General features: G+C 36.9%; 1 protein-coding gene across 1 annotated transcript in view; it reads left to right on the top strand.

Annotated features, from left to right (window-relative positions):
* The window catches only part of LOC150092357 (2,4-dienoyl-CoA reductase [(3E)-enoyl-CoA-producing], mitochondrial-like), a 102,346-nt gene that overhangs the window by 53,649 nt on the left and 22,914 nt on the right, over nt 1-25,783 (top strand). Inside the window, exons 3-5 of the mRNA XM_090414880.1 lie at nt 5,176-5,233; nt 10,467-10,701; nt 23,074-23,173. Coding sequence (XP_090271006.1) covers nt 5,176-5,233; nt 10,467-10,701; nt 23,074-23,173 — 393 coding nt within the window. The remainder of the gene's footprint in view (nt 1-5,175; nt 5,234-10,466; nt 10,702-23,073; nt 23,174-25,783) is intronic.

Genomic DNA, 25,783 nt, shown 5'->3' on the forward strand with positions numbered 1-25,783 from the left:
CTTTACATAAAATCCTATAAAAATAAACAAAAAACTTTCAACATCTTTCTCTAAATCCAGAGTAATTTATTAAAAAAGGGTGGCACACCATTTGGCAACTCCTATAGGTAGAGATGACCTGCGAATGCTTCTGCCTGGTATCTCAGCTTGGGCCTGACTCCCACTGAAGAGACCTCAATAAAGGTCGAAACTAGTCTGGGTAGTGGCCCTTCCCTTAATGCATAACATTAGACATATCCGCAAGGAGATGTGTTTTGCATTATAGGAGATACCGAGACAGGAGTGTTGGTAGCTTGCTCCACCTTTGCAACGAGTTGCCCTGGTGTTGTACCACCTTACCCCAGTCCTGAAGATACTTTCAGGCGCAAACTTTGTTTGCTCACACTTGGATAAAGGATTAAACTAAATTTATTAAACAAACTCAGTTTTAAGAGCGTAGGTAGGAGTCGGGTTCATGATAAGTAAATACAATCAATACTTGAAAAAAGATAATTTAATGAAGAAAACATTCATTTTTTACAATGTTAATGGGCAACTTGGCAAAGTTTTTCCTTGACCAGCTTGTCGATGTTGGCATCAATGTTGGAAGTCGCTATGCGCAGAGTATTCTCGAGTTCTTGGTCCATAATCTGAGTTCTTGTCTTGGACTTCGCATGCTTCATTCTGGAGAAGAACTGCTCACATAAGTATGTGCTTCCTAACAAAGCACACATCTTCAAAACATGCCGGCAAAGATTAGGGAATACGTCCTCAGAAATGTAGTCATTGTAAAATGTAAGCAAGGGCACATTGAATAATTTTTCTCTGAAAGAAGAGTAGTTTTGGAGTTCAAGCAGCTCCATTTGTGCTGAGCCTGGCATTTCGGTAGCATTGACACTGAATGGCATTTGAAAATAAATCTAAAGAAGACTTGGTTATGAAAATCACTAAATCTCTCTTTGAACTCACTTTGCAATACAGCTAATTTTGTAGCGTATTCATCAAGAGATGGACAGTTGGACTCAGCGAGAAGCCGAAAATGAGTTAAGTCTTTTTTTGTTAGTTGTGCCTCCCAAAGTTTGAGCTTGGCCACAAAAGCTTTGATGTGATCAAACAGAGTGTGCACCAGTTGATCTTTGGATTGTAGCCGTGTATTTAGGTCATTCATATGCAACGAGATGTCTGTCACAAATGCAAAGTCTGTCATCCATTTCGGATCATTAAATTCTGCAATCAGATTCCCCTTGGTTTGCATGAACTGCTGTATTTCGCTCCTTAAGTCAAAGACTTTTAAGAACCTTCCCTCTGGTCAACCAATGCACATCACCATGATCTGCTTCGCACTCTTGGGTCAAAAACTCTTGGAATTGATGGTGATTCAATCCTCTTGCCCTAATAATGTTGCAACAATCACAATAACTTTCATGACATTCTCAAATCCAATAGTTTTCGCTCACAAATTCTGTTTAGGTGGATTAAATAGTGGTAATGGATGAAATCTTTTCCTTCTAGTTCCGGTTCTTTCCGTAGCAGCGCAACAAACCCTTCGTTCTTTCCCACTATAGCAGGGGCACCATCAGTTACCACACCCTCGAGGTTAGTTAAGCTGAGGTCAAAATGCTGGAGCATTTTCTTGGCAGCTTCAAGAATATCAGTGCCTTTTGTCGTTCCCTTCATAGGTACGAGCACTAGCAGTTCTTCTGTCACATTGAATTGTTCATCAATGCCATGGACAAAGATAGCCAATTGTGCTGTATCCCTTCACATCTGCTTTCATCTAAAGCAAGTGAATATGATGTAAATTTGGACGACCGTTTTTTTTTTTAAAGTTCCTTCAATGTCATTGGCAAGTTCTTCGAAAAGTCGTGCTACAGTTACCCCAGACAAACTCGGTTTTTTAAACACTTCCCAGCAGCAATGAGAACTCTTTCACAAACTCACCATCCAAGAAGGCTTTTGATTTTTTAGCAATTTTTTCAGCTATTACATAACTTACTTTGATGCATACTTCACTCTCTCTTCCCTCTGCCTTTTAAACTTACCCAACTGGCATTTTAAATCAATTTGGAGACGGTTGACTTTGTCCACACGAAGCTGCCCTTGAAGGTGATCGAAATTGGATGCATGCTTCATCTCATAGTGTCATTTTATATTGTATTCTTTTGATACTGACACTGACTCACGACAAATTAAACACACTGGCTTATCATTGATCGGTACAAAAAAGTACAAATTGGTCCACTTTTCATTAAAAATCCGACAAGAATCAGTTGATTTATGCTTTTTACTCGTAGACGGTATAGTGAAGGAAGGTGAACCCAAAAAATGATCCAAAATGGTCGTGTAACAGTTATTATCCACTGAATATGTCTCACACTAATGAAAAAAGTCTGACATTATAAAACCACAATAGGCTATGGCTGACACGACGAACCTGTGTGCGCTTATTATGAATATCACACTGTTCATAACGGGCTGACTGACTGTAGATGAGATTCTCTTGTATTTATATGAAAATAACGAAGTATCGAGAACCTTCGAGATGTATCTGGAAGGCACTAGACAGCGCACTCGAAACTACTGCTTCAGCCATCTACCTGCAAAGTTAGTATTAGTACTTAAGTACTGCCTTGGCACTGGTAGATGGCTGAAGAAGCATGTCTATTTAATATTTATTTTTATAGGATTTTATGTAAAGTATCAAATGTACAGCATTCCTTGTGAATCTGGAAAGCATCTTACAATTCTGAATACCGCAGTATAGCTTAGTGGCCCATGGGCTTCATTGAAATTATTTTTTATTTAATTGCATAATTTAATTGTATTTGAAAAAATAACTACTTGTTAAGTAGTTATTTTTACTACTTTAAGTAGAAAAAATAATTTTGTTGAATAGTTATTTAAGTAGTTATTTTTTCAAAATGGCCGGCGGGCCATGGTAAAGAGCTCCATAGGTCACACGTGGCCCGTGGGCCAGGGGTCTTTGTGGTAATATTATCTAGTGTTTAGGTGGTAGATTTTGTCTAGTATAAGATGGTGATCTCGCATCTGAAATGGATTGATAAAGTTCCATGTATGGTCTTTAGAGCGTGGTTTCTGCATTATCTACCTTGGCACATGTATCATAATAATTATATGATAGCTTTATAACCTTTTAGATATGTTTTATATATGTGGCCAGTGGGAAGAGAAATGACTGTGGAAGAATGATATTGTGGGATAAAAATGGGAATAGAGTGACTGATGCAGAGGACATAGTGGAATTGTTCAATGAACACTTTATTGGAGTATTTCATCCTGGAGGAGTCAGTTTTAATGCTAGAGGGATTGGGCAGGTTTGAGGTTTAGAGGTACAGGAGGAGAGTGTGTTTCAAATACTGAGTGCTCTGGATGTCAGTAAAGCTGTGGGACTGGATGGTATTTCACCATGAGTTTTGAGAGAATATGCTAGGGAACCGAACGTGCCTTTGACCTGGCTTTTCAATGAAAGTCTAGCTGTGGGAAAGGTGCCCATGGAATGGAAGGAAGGTAAGATAGTGCCATTTCATAAGGGTGGTAGCAGACTGGAAGTGTCTAATTATAGGCCAGTTTGTGTGTCATCAGTAGTTAGTAAGATCTTGGAGAAAGTAGTGAAGTACCATATACAGCATTGGGCAGATGATGGTAATGTTATCTGTGAGAGTCAACATGGATTTGTGAAGGGGCACTCTTGTTTTAGCAATATGCTAGCATTTTATGATAAAGTTACAAGAGCATTAGATAAGGGAAAAGCATATACTACCATTTTCTTAGACTCAGCGAAGGCATTTGACAGAGTGCCACATGATAAGCTGATATTTAAGTTGCAGCACATGGGTCTGGATGTCAGATTGGTCAACTGGTTTCAGGATTGGCTGTCCAATAGGTATCAGAGAGTTGTGTATGGTGTGGCAGTTTCAAGGAAGCAGAGGGTTACAAGTGGGGTCCCATAGGTCTCAGTACTGGGACCTATATTGTTTAACCTTTATATCAATGACATTGTCAGTGGATTGCAAGGGGATATTCAGTTGTTTGCGGATGATGTGAAGCTGGGAAGGATTATTAGTAATAGTGCAGATGTGGCAGCCCTGCAAGAGGATATGAATAAGCTAGACAGATGGGCAAATGAATGTAAGTGTCGGTTTAATGCAGCAAAATGTAAGGTCTTGAAGTTTGGGAAACATTGATGGGAGACTGCATACTCTATGGGAAGAGTTATACTGGAGGAAGTAGGGGAGACAAGAGATCTGGGGTTGGTGATTGATAGAAACCTGAAATTTAGGGGACGTATTGCAAAGGTGGTGAAGGTAACACAGAGGATTGCTGCAATAACGAGAAGGACGCTGAGCTGCAGAGATAAAACAGTTATCATTCTGTTGTATAAGACTCTGATCAGACCACACTTAGACTATCGGTCTCAGATTTGGTCCCCAGGATTTGCAGGGGATAAATTAACTGTGGAAAGGGTACAAAGGTGGATAACAAAGATGGTTTCAGGACTGTACAATGATAGTTATGAGGATTGGCTGAGGGAATGTGGACTGCAGAGTTTGGTGGATAGAAGGAGAGGTGATATGATTGAGACTTTTAAACTGTGGAGAGGTGGTTATAGGGTTGACACTGGGGAGTTCTTTCACTTGGTTGAACAGAGGGAAGGAGTGATGACAAGAAGCCATCCCTGGAAGTTACGAAAGGAATCTGTGAGCAAGAGGGTGAGGAGTGGTTTCTTGCATGGAGGGTGGCTGAACCATGGAATGCATTGCCTGGTGGAGTGGTGAGAGCGAGAACGGTCAATGAGTTTAAGGAGTGGTATGATAGACTTTGTGTTTCTTAGGGGGGGGGGACCTCCGCTCGATGAGTCTTGATAGACTTTGTGTTTCTTAGGAAGGACCTCCTACAATGAGTCTTTTGATTCCATGGAAGCCTGAATAATAATAATAATTTTGTGAGTAAGATTACTTAAAAATGAAAAATAAATAAAAAATAAAAATGCAATAAAAAACTACAGTAGTTTGATATATTGTTGGACTGCCACATTATCGTTTATGTCTTTTGAAGATATGTTTCAGGAAATGACAGTGATAAAGATGATGGTGTCATTCATACTTAATATCATTCTGTTCAATTTTCAAGTAAGTTTCCTACGTGATTTGAACTTGTATGTATTTTTATTTTCAGAAAATTAGAAGTACTCAAAGAGGCTGCAGAAGAAATATCTAATAAAACAAAAAATAAGGTTGGTATTAGAGCTACACTTTCCTAAGAGATTTCAACTTGTATTTTTATTTTCAGAAAATTAGAAGTATTTAAAGAGGCTGCAGAAGAAATATATAATAAAACAAAAAATAAGGTTGGTATTAGAGTTACAGTTTAGCCATCATATGTGAGGGGTGTGTTGAATAGTAATGAAACTGGCAACACTACTTAAATTTGGTCAATTTGGTGAGTGGTTAACGTGCCCGCTCTCCAGTCAAGAGGCTGTGGGTTTTAATCCTGCTGTGGGTGGATGTTTGTGATTGTCTGTGGAAATACCAGTGGTGGTGGTTAGCAGTAGATGGCGTTGGTGTAGTTGCAGTCAGTTGGTGGATTGTGAGTGGTGGAAGCAGAGTTGTAGAGTGAATGCCCTCCCTAGATGAGTCTTTGGACTCCCTGGAGGTGACAAATAATAATAATAAAAATAATTCATCGATCAAGTCTAAATACAAACAAGAATGCTAACATGCAGGCATGATTGGTTTCTTTTGAAGTTCTGCAGATTTTTAATCATATGTTGATGTTATAAGAAATATTAGTATATAGCTTTATCCTTGCTAGCTGCCTGGTTGGCCATATGGTTAGCATATCTGCAATAAACAGGCTGTGGGTTTGGATTCTGCCATGGGCATGGATGTTTGAATTGTCTTTAAGCAGGAGATTGATTTCATCACCCAGTGTGAGACCACCATCCCACTTATTGGAGATCTGTATACCAGACTATGTATAAATATACAAAAAATAAAATTAAATGTAAAATTAATAAAAAAAAAAAACAGAAAAAATCCATAGCTCATCTACAGAACAAATGTGCTATACACTTCCAAAACCTTTCATGGATGGGAGTCACATAAAAAAATAGGTAATTTGAAATTAGTTCTAATTATTGTTGTTGCATTGTGTAATATATCATATATCAGGACAAGACAAGAGGCCAGATATTGCTGATGATTGCTGAAGAACTTCAACCAACAAAATTAGAAGTTAAGAAGGATATATCGTGTGAGATAGATGCTAATAGAACAAAATATATTGTTGGCTGTTGCTATAGACAGTCAGTCAACAGGAAGATGTGGTGCCATGAATTGGCAGATTAGCCCAATGAATGCACACCGAGCAATTATTATGAGGGACTTCAACTGTAGAGACATGGACTGGAGAGGAAATGGCAAGATGAAGTGGAATTTATAGAGTTGCAAAGTGATAATTACCTAAAACAACATGTTATAGAGGAGACCAGGGAGCTGCATCTAGTAATAGCATCAGAAGATATATCCATAACAAGGTGGACACTCTGCCTCCAATTTGGGAGAGTGACCATGCAGTCTTTTGTTCTTGGAAGTTGCTAAACATGTGGAATCCTTTGTCAAAAATAGTTTATGTTAAACCATAAAGCTGGTAATTATGACAGACGTAGGTGGCATTTTGGAGCAGTGCTATGGTTTGAGACACTACAAGGAAGGAATGTTAGTAGAGCGTGGGAAGTGGTCATAGATTGTTTGAGAGAAGCAGTATCAGATTGCATGCCCACATTCAGGAGGATAAACCAAGTTGGGGTTAAGTAGAGATATAAAGCAACAGCTGCAAAAAAGGATCATTTTGGAAAGAATATAAAGAAAAAGGTGATCAGTATACTCATGAGCAGTACAAATTTCAAGCAAGAAGGATGACTAGTATGGTCACAAAGACTAATTCAGATTATCAGAGAAAATTAACTGAGTATATCAAAGTAAATCTAAGAGTTTTGTGTTATGTAGTAAGTAAGAGGAAGAATGAATTTAATCGATGCTGATGGAAGGAAGGTGACAGAAGCAAAAGAAATAGTGGAGTTGCTGAGTGATCATTTTGCAAAGATGTATTGTCTAGCTGGCAATTTTGCAGTTGCTGATGTGACAGAGACTGATTTAGAATTCGGGTAAATGAACAGGCGCTCAGCATATTGAAAAATATCAATGTGAATATAGCAATGGAATTGGATGACATGTCAGCCCATGTGCTCTATGAAAGTGCAAGAAAATTGGCAATGCCTCTGATGAAGTTGTTTAATCTAAGGCTCAGCTCTGTCAAGGTTCCAAGGAAGTGTAAAGAAAATAAGATAGTTACATAAAGATGGCTCAAAGATATGAATAGCAAATTAGAGGCCAATTGATATCTCAGGAGTGGTGGTTAAAATATTGGAAAACTTGGTTAAAGGTAAAAATCCAGCAGTAGGTGGATAGGAATATGATATTGTATGGTGGACAGCATGGTTTTGTAAAAGGTAGATCATACCTTGAGTCTCCGAAGCTTAGAACTCAGTCAGTATAGACGAAGCCCTTTGGTCAGAAAGACCTGGGTTTGATTCCTGTCAGTTACGTTCGACTAAAGGTGAGTTTGCCAGTCTCATACAGAGGTAAAGGATTTTTCTCCCAGAAACTGGTTTTCCCTCAAAACAGACAAACCAGCCAGTAGAACACTTGCAATTTACAGACAAGAATACTTAGAGGCATGGGGTGACCGCCTTATCCTTGTATTACGGTTGGGAAGTCCAAGGATACTTGGAAGACTATGGGCACCTAAGTGCCTGTTAAAGCCACTGATGGAGGTCCTATCAGTCATATTCATCATCAATTTCCTGATATGAACCCTCAAGGAGTGTTCAGGCTACTATGACAGCAATACATGATTAAGTTTACTTTATTATTAATCTCCTATCAACAATTTTTCTCCACGGTAGTCTATTACTTGTCAGCACTCTGATGTTGCCGTATTTAACATTTTGTTCTTCTAAATCACTAAGGCCATACCACCTCAGATTAGCTCTACTCCCACATTCTTGAATGCTAACAATATCAAATTCCTTCCTAATCATCTTCATTTTTAATATGATTCTGCCATTGATGCAATCTGTTCAGTCCTGTAATTTTTCTCAAGACTCTCATGTCTGTTAGTATCTAGTCTTTGATCAAGTGCTTTATTTTTAAACCCATAGTAATTTACTCATGTTTTATAATAGAGCAAACAGCAGAATTAGATAAGGGAAATGGCTGCACCATGATATTGCTGGACTTTGCAAATTCATTTGACATATTACCACATGGGAAAACTACTAGATATATTGCAGCAAATGGGAATGGATACGAAGCTCATAATATGGATAGTGGAGTGGCTGACAGATACCAGAGAGTAGTATGTGGTGGAATAGAATCTAGTAGAATGAGGGTGACTGGTGGAGAGTCTCTGATGATGCAAAACTGGGGAGGACAATAGTTGATAATGGTGATGTTGATATCCTGTGGGGCAATTTAAATAAATGGCATTGTGGGTGAAGGATAATGACTGTCCATTTTATGTTGCAAAATGCAAGGTTATGCTATTCTGGTTGAAAAGATTACATACTACACATGCCGGCCACTGAATTAAAACTTTTATTTAATACCGTATTGGACCTCCTTTAGCCAGAATTACAGCATATATGGGCTTGGAAAAGATTCCACAAGGTGTTGGATTGCATCTGTGTCTACAACATGCCATTCATTCATTACTGATTTGACAGAAGAGGATTTTGCTCCTGGATCTATTTTTCTAACATGTCCCATACATTCTCAATGGGTTCAGGCTTTGTGGTGGCAGGGAAGATGGTGGAAGTTGCTGTCATCCATGAAACAATCATCACCTGCTGGACAAAAAGTTAACATTGCAGGATGGACTTAATCTGCAACAATTTTAAGATATTCCGTGGAGGACACCCGACCTCTTCCAGCGATATCAGAGGACCCATTCTATACCAACAGAACATTCCCCGCACCGTGACACTATCTACAGAACCTTGAGTTGTGTTTACAAAGCAAGCTGGGTTCATTGCTTTGTTAGGCTCCCACCAAACTCTCTGCCTACCATCAGTACAGAACAAGGTGTGCAATGACCCTTTGGACCATATGACTTTTTTCCAGTGTCCAGTCACAGTGTGTTCTTGACACTACTGTTCTTCACAGAAATCAGTGATTTTCATATAGGCATTTGACTGCCAATACTGATTCTCTTTAATTCCCTGTTCAGTGAAATATTAAATGCTTTGGTCAACTGCTGGACATAGGAAGTTCTGTTTGTCTGTACAAGCCTTCTTAGATGATGGTGATCTCATTCATATGACAGACTGTCTTAGGACCAATGTTACACCTCTTAGACAGGCAATGTAGATTATTTTTCCACTGATTAAACAGTCAGGATATCTCTTACCTTTTGAAAACCAGTTTCAAAATTGTGGCTCCAGCCAGATGGGTGCCCACAATAAGCTCTTTATCAAACTCCAAAAGATGCATTGTTTTTCCAGTTGTGATCAACACTATTCATAATTACTGAGTAGCAGCATTTAAATAGTTGCCTAGAGCACGTGTTGACACACGAAGTATTTTACATATATGCTGCGGAAGTGGTGTTTACATACATCTGCATAAAGGTTTCTTATTCAATGGCTGATATGTGTATGTATCGCATTGGTGGTACTGGATTGAAGGAAATTGATGAGACTAGGGAGCTGGGGTAATGGTGGACAGAGAGTTGAAGTTCAGAGGACATTTACAAAAGTTGGTAAAATAACTCAGAGGATTACTTGGATGTCGAAAAACATACTGACAATTAAAGATGGGGAGGTTATTATCCTTCTTTATAAGGCTATGATTTGGCCACATCATTTGATCATCTGGGCATCTTTGGGATCAGCAGATGACAGAGAGGATTAAGAGATGGGTGACCAGGCTGGTGACAGGTCTGTGGAATGCTCCCTATGAGAATAGGCTGAAGGTGCATGGATTGCAAAGTTTAATTGATAGGCAGAAAAGGGTGGATATGATTGAAACTTATAAGTTATTAAAGGAGTTCTCTAAGATTGACACAAACGAATTGTTTTCAGTATGTGACAGAGTACTAGAGGTCATCCCTGAAAGTTGTGTAAGAATATGTGCTTAGTAAGGGTGTGCAGACTAGATTTTTTGCTCGGAGAGTGGCTACTTAGTGGAATGGATGCCAGAATCAGTTGTCAGTGCTCTGACAGTGTTAGTTTAAGGAAAGGTATGACAGGTATTGTATGTGCATAAAGACTCACATGATGAGTCTTCTGACTTCATAATGATACCCATATAATAATAGTAATCATTTATGGAGAATTCACAGGTTATGTGCCTGTTAATTTATTTTCTTTCTTATATTTTTCAATCTTGAATACATCTCTTGCATAGGTAGTTCCAATTTCTGCTGATGTCAGAAATCCTGATTCTGTTAAGGATGCTGTTGACAAGTGTGAATCTGAGTTGGGCCTTCCAACTCTTATTATTAATAATGCTGCAGGAAACTTTATTTCTCCTACTGAGCGACTTTCATCTAATGCATGGAAAACTATAGTTGATATAGTTCTTAATGGCACTGCTCTTGTTACACTTGATATTGGAAAAAGATTAATTAAAGCAAACCAAGGTAATTAGTAAATTTTCAGATTATTATATACAGATAAATGAATGATAGTTAAATTATACTTAAATATAATTTACAATAAAAACTGGAGACTACAGTAATTTATTATAGTCTCCAGTCAAGTGTTTATATTTCTAACCCAGCTGTCAGATCCATAAGTTAAAATAGGTTTGAACACCGTCTTGTATATAGCTAGTTTAGTGTTTCGACTACTTTCTCTCTTAATCCATAAAAAATTATTCATTTGACTTCCTAACATGTCAGCTTTACTCATTCTGTTGTTTATTTCCATATTTAATTCTGTAATCGTCACTAAAATTTGTGCCTAAATAGCTGAAATGTTTTACCTGTTCTATAGTTTCTCCATTCAGGATGCTTGATGTTTTCATTGTTCTGCCTAATTTCATTGTCTCTGTCTTTTTATTGCTGATTTTCATAGCAGGAATCCTGCAAACATGTTGATTTAGTTAGAAGAATAATATGATCTGCTTAAAGTAAAGAGCTGAGATTAAAATCTCCAATTTCGATATCAGGTTTAATACCACTTTCTTTCAAATACGATCCATCCAGATGGTGAATAATAGTAGAGATAATGTGCATTCTTACTTGCACCTGATTTAACATTAAACCATCTTCCTGTACTTACTTTAATTCTAACCTGTTGATTTACAACTCCAACTCAAATATAGATTATGTATTGTTCATTATAACGTTCCACCTGCACTATACAACTGTAACATTATGAACAGCTTTTCTCCTGACACCTTGTCATATGCTTTTTCTAGATCTTCAAAACTTATATACATACATTGTAGTTATATTCCCAAGATTTCTCATCTATTTGTCTTAAAATGAAACTTTGATCCTGACAACCTCTATTTGGCCTGAATCGAACTTGTTCTTCTCCACTCTTCTCTTCCACAATTTTTCTTAGCCTTTTCCCAAGTATAATTGCACAAATCTTACCAGGAACACTCAGTAGGGACATTCTTCTGTAATTCTCACATTTAGTTTTATTTCTCTTTTTTATAGATGGGAACTTTTTAGAGCTATACTCCATTCATCTAGAATTTGACTATCTGATCATTTTGAATTATTATTCACAGTGTAGCCAGAGTAAAACTTTTATACTTCCATATTTGAGCATTTCTAGTCATGTATCATCTACTCCAGCTGAATTTCCACATTTCAGGTTTTTGATGACTTTTTTGTACTTCAAGTATTGATATGTATTCCTGATCTTGTTTGAGTGCTTTCTACCATTTAGCAACCTTTCAAAGTAATTACTTCATACACCTAGAATATCTTTATCTTCAGTTTTCATCTCACCTTTATCATCTTTGATTCCTTTTAAAGTACTCTGTCATCCATTTCATGCAGGCTAAAGAGAATCCTAAACAGTTTTTTAGATATGTAGCAAGTAAAAGGAAAAATGTACATGGCAGAATGATTTTAAAGAATGCCGATGGTAGGGAGGTAACTGAATCAGTTGATATAGTTGAGTTACTGAGTGAGCACTTCGCAAGAATATATCATCCAGGTGGTGACATTGCAGAAACGCTCTTGTACCAGTAGATTATACGGGAATTGTGGTGAATGAAGTGGAGGTGAGTAGTCTATTGCATAACCCAACGTCAATACATCTGTGGGATTGGATGGTATACCAGCTTGTGTTGTACGAGAAGCAGCTAAAGAATTGTCAGTACCCTTGACCATTTTGTTTAATTTGAGTCTTGGGTCTGGGTTAGTCCCGAGGGGGTGGAAAGAGGGGAAAATAGTTCCACTGCATAAAGGTGGTTCCAAGACTGTTGTAAATTACCGACTGATTAGCATATCAGGAATCATTATCAAGGTCTTAGAGAAATTAGTCAAGAAAAGAATACAGGATTGGATAGATGAAAATGGGATATTGCATGGGGGTTTTGTGAAGGGTAGATCATGCCTCAGTAACTTGCTCACGTTTTATAACACAGTGACGGCTGAACTGGATAGGGGTAATGGGTTTACAGTAATACTACTGGACCTTGCCAAGGCGTTTGATAGGATTCCACATAGAACCCTAATCAGTAAACTGAAGCAGATGGGGATAGATATAGGGTTGGTTAGATGGATAGGAGGGTGGTTGAAGGAGAGATACCAGAGAGTGGCTTATTCAGGAGTGGAGTCTAAAAGACGGCTTGTGACTAGTGGAATGCCACAGGGCTCTGTTCTTGGACCACTGCTTTTCAATTTGTTCATCAATGATATAGGAAAGGATTTGAGAGGAAGTGTTCACTTGTTTGCTGATGATGCAAAGTTGGGTAGAGCAATTATGAGTGCACAGGATGTCAAAATTTTACAGGATGATTTGGATAGTTTGGAGGACTGGGCTAGGAAAAATGAATGTCAATTTAATGTGCCAAAGTGTAAGGTTATGCACTTTGGAGTGAAAAGAATAGCAGCAGTATATCGCATTGATGGAACCGTACTCCAGGAGATTGATGAGGCCAGGGATTTGGGAGTGTTGGTGGATAGGGAATTGAAGATTAGGGGGCACATTGCAAAAGTGACTAAAACAGCTCACCAAATCACTTGGCTTCTGAAAAATACTTTAACATGCAAAGACAAACAAGTTGTTGTTCCTCTGTATCGAGCCTTGATAAGACCCCATCTGGACTACTGTGCCCAGTTATGGGCACCAGGGTTTCTTCGTGATGGGGAGGAAGTGGAGAGGATCCAGAGACGAGTGACCAAGATGATAGTCTGTGGAATGAACCTTATGAGAATAGGTTGAAGATTTGTGGGTTGCAGAAATTGGTCGATAGGCAAAGGAGGGATGATATGATTGAGACATTCAAATTACTGAAGGGTTTTTTATAAGATTGATCCAGAAGATATTTTTGAAAATATGACTGGTGGTGGGAGGACTAGGGGCCATGAATGGAAGCTGGGCAAGAGCGTGGTTGACAAGGGTGTTAGAGCTAGGTTTTTTACTTGGAGAGTAGTGAATGAGTGGAATAAGCTTCCAGAGTCTGTTGTGGGTGCTACGACCGTGAATGAGTTCAAGGCAAGGTATGATATATACTGTGTGAATGTCGAATAGTAGTTCTTGACATGATGTTAGGGCTTCCCTCGATGAGTCTGTCGACACCTTGGAGTTGTCCGGAACAATAATAATAATAATATCTATCTAGTGGATTTTCTGAAAACATTTTAAATCATTCTAAAGAAATTATATATTGGGGGGGGGGGGGGGCTGTAGTAATCCTTGCCTAATTGTCTACTCTTTCCAATTTTCTGCATATTCCATCACTAAGTACAGAATAAGCCAATTACCTAATTTGTCCAGATCATTTATTTTAGGTTAAAATGTTGCGATTAGCTGGTTATTTGGCCATATGCTCGAGTGTATTTTTAAGGATAAAAAAGATCCATGCATATCCTTTCCACTTATTTGTTGTTTTTCATCTGACAATATTCAACAAAAACCAAAAAAACTGCTTTTTCACAGCCGATTTAAAAGCATCTTTTAGCATTATCATTAAGAATTGAAAAGGAATAAGAAATAAAGAGTAAGCTAGGAATAAGAAAAGTCTCATAGACTATGTTATTGTTGATAGTGATGTCTTCTCCCTGGTGCAGGACACCAGAGTGTACAGAGGATTTGAAATTGGAAGTGATCACTATTTAGTCTTGAGCAAGATAAAATTGAATTTCATATTGAAAAGAATAACATGTAAGAAAGTTTTAAAGCGATTAAAAGTTGAGCAGCTCTAAGATGTGAACTGTAGACTAAAATACAGAAAGATTATTGAAAAGAAAATGAAAGAGTTTGAGAACAGGAATCAAACCTTGGAGATTCGGTGGCAAACTCTGAAGAAAACATTGATTGATTCTGCCAGAGAGGCATGTGGTGAGGTTGTGTGCAAGGATAAAAAAATCAGAACTCCCTGGTGGACACAGGAAGTTTAAGAGGAAGTGAAGGAAAAGAAGAAAGCATATCAAAAGTTCCTGGCAAATAAGTCAGCTTTTACTCTTACAGAATACAGAGACAAATGTAAGAAAGCTAAACAGTGTGTAAAACTAGCTAAACAAAAGTCATGGGAGGACTTTGGCAAGAATATAGAAAATAAATATCAAGAAGGTGGCAAAATATTCTGGAGGTTGTTGAAGAAGCTTAGGAATGGAGGAAAGAGTGCTGTAAAAGGAGTTAGAGATGATAAAGGTGACATGAAAACAGGAGAAAAAGATATCCTTGAAGTATGGAGTAATTACTTTGAAAAACTGCTAAATGAAACAAGCAGTCATGACAGCACAGTGATAAAAAACACTGACCAGGCATGCAGTCAGGAATACATATCCATACTTGAAGTAGAAAAAGCCATCAAAGGCTTGAAATGTGGAAAGGCAGCAGGAGTAGATGATATTCGACCAGAAATGCTGAAGTATGGTGGTATAAAAGTCTTACAGTGGCTGCACTGCATAGTTCAGAAAGCCTGGACAGAGGGACGAATTCCCGATGATTGGAGTAGAGCTCTCATAGTACCCATATATAAAAAGGGAAATAAAACTGAATGTGAGAATTACAGAGGTATTTCCCTACTGAGTGTCCCTGGCAAGATCTATGCCAGTATACTTGAGAAACGGTTGAGAAGAATTGTGGAAGAAAAGCTTGGCGAAAAACACGCTGGATTCAGGCCAAATAGAGACTGTCAGGATCAGATCTTCACTTTACGACAAATAGTCGAGAAAGCATGGGAATATAACAAAGATCTGTATTTAAGTTTTGTCGATTTGGAAAAGGCATATGACAAGGTGCCAAGAGAGAAGCTCTTCAATATGCTGCAGTTATATGGTGTCAATGGGGATTATATCAAGCAATACTTAGTCTTTATTTGAGTTGTAAGTCAGCAGTTAAAATTGAAGGAAGTACAGGAAGATGGTTTAATGTTAAATCTGGTGTGAGACAAGGATGTACATTATCCCCTCTGTTATTCATTATCTATATGGATCACATTATGAAGGAAAGTGGTATTAAACCTGATATCAAAATTGGAGATATTAATGTCAGCTCTTTGCTTTATGCGGATGATGTTATACTTTTAAATAAATCCGCTACAAGTCTGCAAGATTCTCTGACTAAATTGAATAGCTGTTGTAATAGATATGGTATGAAGGTCAGCAATAAAAAGACAAAGACAATGAAAATAGGCAGAATCATTGAAAATGTCAACTGTGTTGTGAATGGAGAACCTGTGGAACAAGTAAAACATTTCAGCTACTTAGGCACAATTTTTACTGAAGATGGTAAATTAAATATAGAAATAGACAACAGAATCAGCAAAGCTGGTATGGTGGGAAGTCAATTGAATAAATTCATATGGAATAAGAGAGAAATTAGTCGGAACACTAAATTAGCTGTATACAAGACGGTGTTCAAACCAGTTTTAACTTATGGATCTGAGAGCTGGGTCAGAAGTAAAACACTTGACCAAAGACTAGAGACCGCAGATATGAGAGTCCTGAGAAAGATTAGAGGCATGAACAGATGGCATCAATGGCAATATCATATTAAAAATGAGGATATTAGGAAAGAACTTGACATTGTCAGCATCCAGGAATGCATTAGCAGAGCTAATCTCAGGTGGTATGGTCACTTAAATAGAATGGGAGAGGAAAGATTAGCAAAACAAGTGTTCTCTGCCAGGTTGGCTGGAAAACGACCCAGAGGAAGACCAAGATATAGGTGGATTGATACGGTACAAAGTGCCTTAGATGATAGAAATATAAGATCTGATAATGTTGGCGTCTTGACAAGTAACAGACTGATTTGGAGGAAAATTGTAGATAGGAAGTTAGTAATGATGTAATTTTTTCATGTAGTACTATCATATCCTGTACACCCCTTGAGGGTACATAGCAGGAATTTGATGATGATGATGATTAAGAATTGATATGTCACTGAAAGAGTGTAGAGGGAAGAAATTTTATGTCATCTTGCTAGGATGCAAATAATCTCTTCAACACTGGTAAGTCAAAGGAAAGGAACACAGATTCGAAAAGTAGCTAGCTGTTCCACTTCTTGGAGACATGCTGATCATTACAAACATTTCTAATGACTAGTATGTCCCAACAGGTGCAATAAAGAAGGTAAAAAATACAAAAAAAAATGTTGCAATTAGCTGGTTTCGGCCAACATGCCAGAGAATTGGCATTATGTAAATAAAATTGATGATTGAACTGAAACTTTTTTTAAGCAACCATTTTCACTTATCATGGACAAGCAGACAGGTGCTTTTTTTTTCAAGCCCTGGTGATGTATCTTCTGTTATGAATGCTACTAGTAGTATCATAGTGCACATCCAGACATTATTTTGATAATTGGTGCACCTATCAATATTCATTCCATTCTTCTTTGAGTGCCATCTCTTATTGGAGGTCGGTGACCACCTTGGCAAATTTTGAGCAATCCTCAGCCACTCTGAACAGCCCCTCAGAGCTCATGCCAGTTCACTGTCTGATGTCTGCCAGTGAAGATCTTCTTCATATTCCTTGTCCTCTTCCATTTATCTTCCTTTTTGTAATCAATTGAAGTATCTTATACTTTTCATTACGAAGTAGGTGACCAAGATACACAGTTTTTCTTCTTTTTTATGATATCTAAAAGTTCACACAATTTCCCCATTAGTTCTGATACTTCTTGATTGGACGTTTTTGCTGTCCATGGGATTTTTAACATTCGTCTGTATAACCACATCTCAAAGGTTTCAAGTATTTTTATCAATGTTGTCTTCGAGATCTAAGTTTCTGCACCATACAGCAGTACAGACCATACACAGCATTTAACCATGTGTGGTCTAAATTTAAATTGCAGTTACGTTGTTGATTACAGGAGAAACTTTATTCTTACCATTTCAATTCTAATCTTTATTTCCATTTCTGGGTTGCATTCTTCGTTTAACCAGCATCCAAGATATTTAAATTTTGCTACTCTTTCTTTTTTCTTTTGGTTTCTTGCTTATGCCCATGATTTAGTTTTGGTGATATTTATTCTTAATCCCATTTTTTCACTCTCTTCATTCAGTATTTCAAGAAGATTTTGAAGATCTTGAATATTGTCAGCCAGGAGAGAGCTATGTTATCAATATATCAGATATTACTGATGATTTCACCATTTACATTAATTCCTTCTTCCCTTCCTTTTAAAATTTTTTTAAATATGGCTTCTGAGTATATGTTAAAAAGGAAAAGTGAGAGCACACATCCTTGCTTTACTCCTCTTTTGATGTTAATGGAGTCTGTAATAATGTCATTAAGTTGAACAGATGCCTTTGGGTTCCAATTTCTGATTTTCATGCCAAATTTGTTATAGCTGTTATTCAATTTAGTTAGAGAATCCTGGAGACTTGTATTAGATCTGTTTGGGAGTATAATATCGCCTGCATTTATGGATAGTGAGTGCAACAAGTGTGAATGAATTTAAGGGAAGGTATGACAGATGGTTTGGGTAATTGATAGCCTCTCTTGATGAGTCCTTGACTCCCTAGAGGTCTCAGATAATAATAATTATTATTATTATTCGTGTGTAGAGGCTTAAGTGCTCTGAGGACATAATATTGGAGGCTTAATGGATTGTATACAGCACTCAGAAAGGATTAAAACAGAATTTAATACTTCCTATATATTTCGTCTCAGTAAATGAGACATCTTCAGGGATTACAAAAAAACTAATGTAACATCAAAAACAAATAACACACAATACTAAGTCCAACCACATGGGTGACACTAAAGTCCTATCTAGGTGGAGCGCCCTCTAAGGGTGGTTGTAGGTGGCCTGGAATGTAAAGTGGGACCTCTGTTGATAAGCGTTTCCCAAATCATAGGAAGCTTAATGCAACCATATTTGTTGAGATTTGGTTGATTCCTGAGAGCTGCTGCTGATTCTAAGAATAGTCTCTCCTTTTTGAATTTGACGTGGTGGAGCATGGTGGTTTTTTCCTATGAAATCCTGTGGGTTGTATCCAAGACATGGTCAGCCAAGCCTGACTGACCATAGTTGTGCTTGTGGATGTATGACTTGTGTTCCTCCAGTTGGATAGTGGCTTTTATCCTGAAGGACATATCATATAGAATGTAGAAAACACTAACGATGTACAAAAATTAGAAGAAAGAAAGAAAGTTAGAAATGCCATCACCATACCCTACATCCTTGGCACATCCGAAAAAAATAGCCAAGATTTTAAAAAAGTACAACCTGCACACAGCATTTAAGCCCCACCGCAAACTTGCTGCCCTTATCCGCTCTACAAAAGATCAGCTCCCTCCTCTCTCAGTACCTGGAGTCTATAAAGTACCATGTTCATGTAAACTGGTGTACTTTGGACAGACAGGCAGATCAGCCACTATCCGCCTGGAGTAACATAAGTTATACATCTGCAAACGCATGAGATCCTATGTCTTGGATACAACCCATAGGATCTCATGGAAAAAACCACCATGTTCCACCACAGCAAATTCAAAAGAGAGAGAGACTATTCTTAGAATCAGCAGCTCTCAAAAATCAACCAAATCTTAATAAATGCAGTTGCATTAAGCTTCTTAAGATTTGGAAAACGCTTATCACCAGAGGTCCCACTTTACATTCCAGGCCACCTACAACCGCCCTTAGAGGGCGCTCCACCTAGATAGGACTTTAGTGTCACCCACGTGGTTGGGCGTATTGTGTGTTATTTGTTTTTGATGTTACATTAGTTTTTTTGTAATCCCTGAAGATGTCTCATTTACTGAGACGAAATATATAGGAAGCATTAAATTCTGTTTTAATCCTTTTTCTGAGCTCTGTATACAATCCATTAAGCCTCCAATATGAAATTATTATTATTATTCTTGCTTTCTCCTTCATTATCATCACTGTCATATCTAGGTAACACATTGACTACCTTTCCTATCACACTATTATCTTTTATCCTTCTCATCAACCTCCTCATGTCTAATCTTACATTCTTCTTGTTCCCAGTCATGCCATTTGTTCCTACTACTATTCCCAACTCTTTTGCTTGCTTACTCCTCATACTCCTCCAATCTGCTTTGGACCTTTTGAGGAATGAAGAGTACTACTTCACTAATTGGTGCATTACTACAATACTACATATGAATGACAATGGTACAACATATAGCACATCTACACTCTTAGCAACAACTGATCTGTTGAAACTTAAAATATTGATCTTATCTGAATGTTTGTACATCGTTAGTGTTCTGTACGTTCTATATGATATGTCCTTCAGGATGAAAGTAGTAATTTACTGATTGTTAAAACTAGCACTTATTTATTAAAATACATTATTTAATTCGTAATAAAATTTGCAGTAATAAAATTACTATATTCTTGTGAATATGTATGTCTAATGAACATTATCATGGCATAAGTTCCATTGAAGATTCATAAACATTTTGAAGTTACACTGAAAAATGATTGAAAATTTACTACAAACATATCAGAATCTTCATTGTGACATTTTATTGAAAATGAATTTTCTCATTTGCATTTGGGCAAAATTTCTGCCGGGATATTTGATTTGCATGATGGAAAATTGTTATAAAAGGAAAAGAATATGAATATATTAGCAGCTATAGCTGTTAATAATGAAATGATCAAACAGATAAAACTTATTTTTATTTATTTATTATTATTTTTTTTTTAGGACAAAATTTTGGCCTATCGTTGCACAAGAGACAGCCTTGATAGATACTATCAAGGCTGTCTCTTGTGCAACGATATAGTATAGTTATGGTGACCATACGTCCTTTATTTACGGGGACAGTCCTTTAATTCACTGCTATGTCCTTTAGATTTATTTTTTTTCTAAAATGGCCATTTCGTCCTTTATTTTGTGAATTGAAATAGTAAATTGAATATTGGCGTGCAGCACACGGCCCATAGAAACACGAAACTGTCCTACTATGAAAAATCCCTCTGTGGGCGAAGATCAAGGAAAGCATTTTGTTCATTTCCAGTCACTGGAACTTAAATATAAATGATGGCGAACTATTTGATGAAGTTTCGTGTATTAAAAGTTATGTCATCAGTGAAAAGATCGAAGATTGGCGACAAAATGACAAGTCCTGCCAACATAGATGGGTTGAAATTTTTAAATATTTCACAGATAAACACGTATATTTTAAAAACATTTTAAAAATCATTGAATTTTGCTTATGTCTTCCTGGATCTAATGTCCCCACTGAACAAATATTTTCATTAGTGAAGAATATGTGGACCAGTGGAAAAAACCAATTAAAAATTGAAACATTGAAAGCATGCATTTATACCAAATGCAACTTTGACATGAATTGTATACAGTTTTATGAATTTTTAAAACACAAACCTGATTTATTAAGAAAGTTCATTCTTGCGAAAAGTATCAAAATTAAATTTTTTTAAGCAATAATATGATTGTTTAAAATGCTATGAATATGCTTATATTTTATAATAAATGTTATAAAGCTTTTTAGTTTTAGTGAAATAAATAAACGCAACCTGCTTTTTTTTTTTTAATATGAAACAATTTTTGATTTGTCCTTTATTTTTCCCAAAAAATATGGTCACCGTAAGTATTGTAGTTAAAGTAAGTTCAAATAAACAGCATAATACAGTCACTCTTTATTATATTCTGTTTAATTTGGCTTATTGTCACCTGTCGTTGCACAGAAGATAGCCTTCTAGGCTGAAAATTGTCTAGTATCTATTAACACTCATTTTACTATATTCTGTTTATTTTGAATTGTACAATACAATTATTGAGACCTATCTGCATAGAAAATTATCACTGTTGTTACACGACACCTCCAAGCATTCATCACAGAAGGGCACTCTACCATGCATCTGAGCAACTACCAGCAGCTAAAGTATTTTTGTCTCTTAATTGCATATTTTCTAGACAGTTTGTCTATATGAGACAAACTCTTATAGATCTACATATAGGAGGGTTTTTACCTCCTTCATGTAGGAGGTAAAAAACCAAGTTTCGGGGGTGGGGGTGGGGGTGGAAGACCCTTCTGCCTCCATATGAGATTAACTAACACAACTTCATTTTAAAAAGCCTATATAAAGATTCCTCTTATCATGATAAAAATGGAACTTGGCTCTTTTCCAGTTGACAAGTGCATTGTCCTGTTGTTCTTCCCGTTGTGCTATGGAGCTACTTTATAACTTATCTATTAGGTTGACAATTGCTTACTATTTATCAAGGCAATTAAAGATAAAACACTTGTCAACTAAGAAATAAATTTATTAGCTGTAAAATTTTTGCCTGTGTATCATAGGCATCTTAAGTACATTGATAATGGAACACAATATAAAATTACTCTAAAAGAATCATTTTCAAAAACACACTATAGTGTTAATAGGACAACAGACAGACAGTAAAATTCTCAGTGATTTAAAAAAAAATTACAGTAATATAATAATCAAGAATTTGCATTAAAATGATATAGTAATATTTGCCTATGATATGTAGGTGAAATTTTTATAGCTAATAAATTTATTTCACATTAGTTTAAGTTAGTGTCTTTAATTTTCCTAAGTATGTCAACATATGTACCTATATTAAAGCATTCATCAAGGCAGTGAAATTCAGTGAAAGTTAAAATAAAAAATGAAATATAGTTACTTGCTGGCCTGGTTGGCAGAGTGGTTAGCATATCCGCTCTCCAGCCAAAAGGTTGTGGATTCGAATCCCATCTCACATGGATGTTTGTGATTGTCCTTGGAAATACTAGTGGTGGTGGGTGGCGGTAGATAGCGTTGGTGTAGTTGTGGTCAGTTGGTGGATTGAGTGGCGGAGACAGAGTTGTAGAGCAGGTGCCCTCCCTCGATGAGTCTTTGGACTCCCTGGAGGTGTCGAATAATAATAATACTTTTTTATCGTATTTTGTTTCTTTTGACATATTGTAGCATATCATTGCACATTAGATAGCCCTACTAGGCTCAAAATTTTGCTACTAATAAAAATTGCATGTTTTTTCCATTTAATAATTTCATTGTCATTTCCTTTCATTTATGTTCTGTCATCCTTCTGGATGCTATAAACATTAGATAGTTACAAATAAAAAATCAGTTTGCTAAAAATTAAATATTAAGATAAACATCTATTAAAATGCATTTTTTAAAACTCACCTATATAGCACTTTTAAGCATCAGTTGGTGGGCTAAGGGGTAAATAATTAGAAATACATAAACATATATTGATTTATTTCTCAGACCTCATTTTAGTCCTTAAAAATCATTAATAATATGTGCTAATTCTCTTTAGAAAAAAAAATTAATTTGTTGACTAACATATCAATAACTGTAATCATTATTTCTGGTACTGCCATATAAGTTTTCTTTAAATCCAGGAGGAAGCTTTCTTGCTATTACTACAGTGTATACTAAATGTGGTTCACCATTTGTGGTTCCAAGTGCATCTGCAAAGGCTGGTGTTGAAGCATTAATGAAGTAAGTTATAATACAGTAATTCATATATACAGTGGATGATAAGTTCAGATCTGAATTATTATGAACTAATCATCCACACATATACAAGGGGTTTCCAAACAGTAAGGTAACACTTTTTTTTTCTAAATAATGGTAAAAGGGCATGAGATAAAACCAGATTGACAGATAGATCAATTAAGAATGTTCAAAAAGATCACCACTGCAGTGTGGAGCTACTGTCACCTCAATACTAATTCTAGTTGCAAGATGATGGCTACTGTGTTGAGTGTGGTCCAATACAGGTGTTTGTGAAGTTATTCATTTTTTTGCAAGCAAAAGAGGCTTCACCAAGTGACATTCACTATGAACTGGTTGCTGTATATGGCAAAAAGGTGATTTCAAAGTAAGCAGGTATGTTTTTGGTGGAATGAATTTAAAGTAAGCTGTGGTGACATTGAAGATCAGCATTGGGCAGGCAGTCCTTCGTTGGACAAGACAACATTTTGTGCATCAGGAGTATCGTTCTTGAAGACTGGTGAGTGAAACTGTGTGAAATTACAGCACAAGTGGTGAACTTGAGTAAATCTGCTGTTTATAAAATTGTTCATGATGTCCTTGGCTTTTTGAGAATACAGCAGAATCATTGTCTAGCATTTCCCTTATCCATCTCAGATGTCACTCCATTATAAAAACTTATTAAATTACTAAGGCATGACTGACCCTTCACAAAGCCATGTTGCCCCTCATAAAGTATCATATTTCTATTCACCCATTCCTGAATTCTCTATTTGACTAATTTTTCCAGTGCTTTTACTACCATACCCGAAATACTGATTGATCTATAATTTGCTGCTGCAGTCTTAGAACCTCCCTTGTGTAAGGGAATTATTTTGTCCTCTTTTCACTCTGTTGGAACTCACGAGAGCTGAGACTTAAATTAAACAGCCTAGTCAGAGGCATTGTCCAGTTCCCTTGCACGTTCCTGCAAAACACAAGCTGATATCCCATCTAATCCCACAGCTGTATTTACACTGATATTCTGCAATATCATAAAAACCTTCAATTCATCCACCTCTGTTTCCACATAATTCTCTGTCTCAATATATCAGAGCATTAACCTCACTGTTATGATATACCCTTGCAAAATGGTCACTCATTAATCAACTATTTTATTTGCTTCTGACATCTCATGACCATCATCACTCATTAAGGTTATTCTTCCACAGTCATTCCTTCTTATCACATAGCAAAAGAACTCTGGGATTTCCTTTGGCCTGCTCAGCTAGATTCTTCTCCTAATCTGATTTTACCTTCCTTGTCATGCTCGTCATCTTCTTGTCTGAGCCTTGTACTGTTCATGATTTTGCCAGTCACCTTTCTCCTTTTATAAACCTTTCCTCTTCAGAATTTTCTTCTACAGCTCATGCTTAGTGATGTTACTCATCCATTATCATCAAATTCCTGATATATACTCTCAAGAGGTGTACAGGATATGATAGTACTACAAGAAAAATTAACATCGTTACTAACTTCCTATCTACAATTTTCCTGCAAATCAATCTGTTACCTGTCAAGACCCCAATATTACCAGATCTTATATTTCTGTCTTCTAAGGCACTTTTTACTGTATCAATCCACCTATATCTTGGTCTTCCTCTGGGTTTTTTTCCTGCTAACCTGACAGAGAACACTTGTTTTGCTAATCTTTCCTCTCCCATTCTGTTTAAGTGACCATACCACCTGAGATTAGCACTGCTGACAATGTCAAGTTCTTTCCTAATATCCTTGTTTTTAATATTATTATTAAGATATATATATACACACACACATATAAACAGTTGTTGATATATATATATATATATATATATATATATATATATATATATTAACAGTTGTTAATAGAAGCAAAAAAAAAAGGAGGAGAAAAGAAATAGAGCATTTTTCACAGGTCAAAGCATGAGCTTTAGTGACTTGTTAAACAATTGGTATGTTGCACAGCAGGATGGACAATGATAAAAAACTGAATAAAAACACTGGCCCTGGTTGTCAAGTGGTTAGTGTGTCCACTCTCCAGCCAAGGGGTTGTGGGTTCAAGTCCTGCCATGGGCATGGATGTTTGTGATTGTCTGTGGGGGTACTGGTGGTCAGTATATGGCATTGGTGTACATGATGATGGTAGTTGCAGTTCACTGTAGCTGGTGGATTGAGTGGTTGAGATGGAGAGATGTAGAGTAGGTGCCCTCCCTCGATGAGTCTTTGGACTCCTTGGAGGTGTCACGTAGCTGGTGGGGGGGGGTGAGGCAGAGGAGGTAGTCTGCCCCGGGCGGCACTTTGAACCTTACCCTATACGTCGTTTTGACTTTTTGTAGTATTTTTGGTTTGTATTGAGGGGAGCAGCAAACTCACTGACCACCCTGGGCGGCAAAAGCTATAGCAATGCTGCTGCACATGGTAATAATAATAATAATTAATTTGGTTGAGACCTAATGTAGATAGTCGGGGAAACTAGTTCATCATGGGAGGAAAAGTTGAGAATGTAAGTTCAACTATGGTATGCAGACATGACAATAAGATGAATGTCATTGAGCATGATCCATGGATTAAAGCTTAAACAGGGAGAAACTCATTTTA

The sequence above is a fragment of the Typopeltis vanoorti genome, chromosome 26 (assembly GCF_054136105.1).
Source record: "Typopeltis vanoorti isolate ZY-2024b chromosome 26, IOZ_Tvanoo_1.0, whole genome shotgun sequence".
NCBI lineage: Eukaryota > Metazoa > Arthropoda > Arachnida > Uropygi > Thelyphonidae > Typopeltis > Typopeltis vanoorti.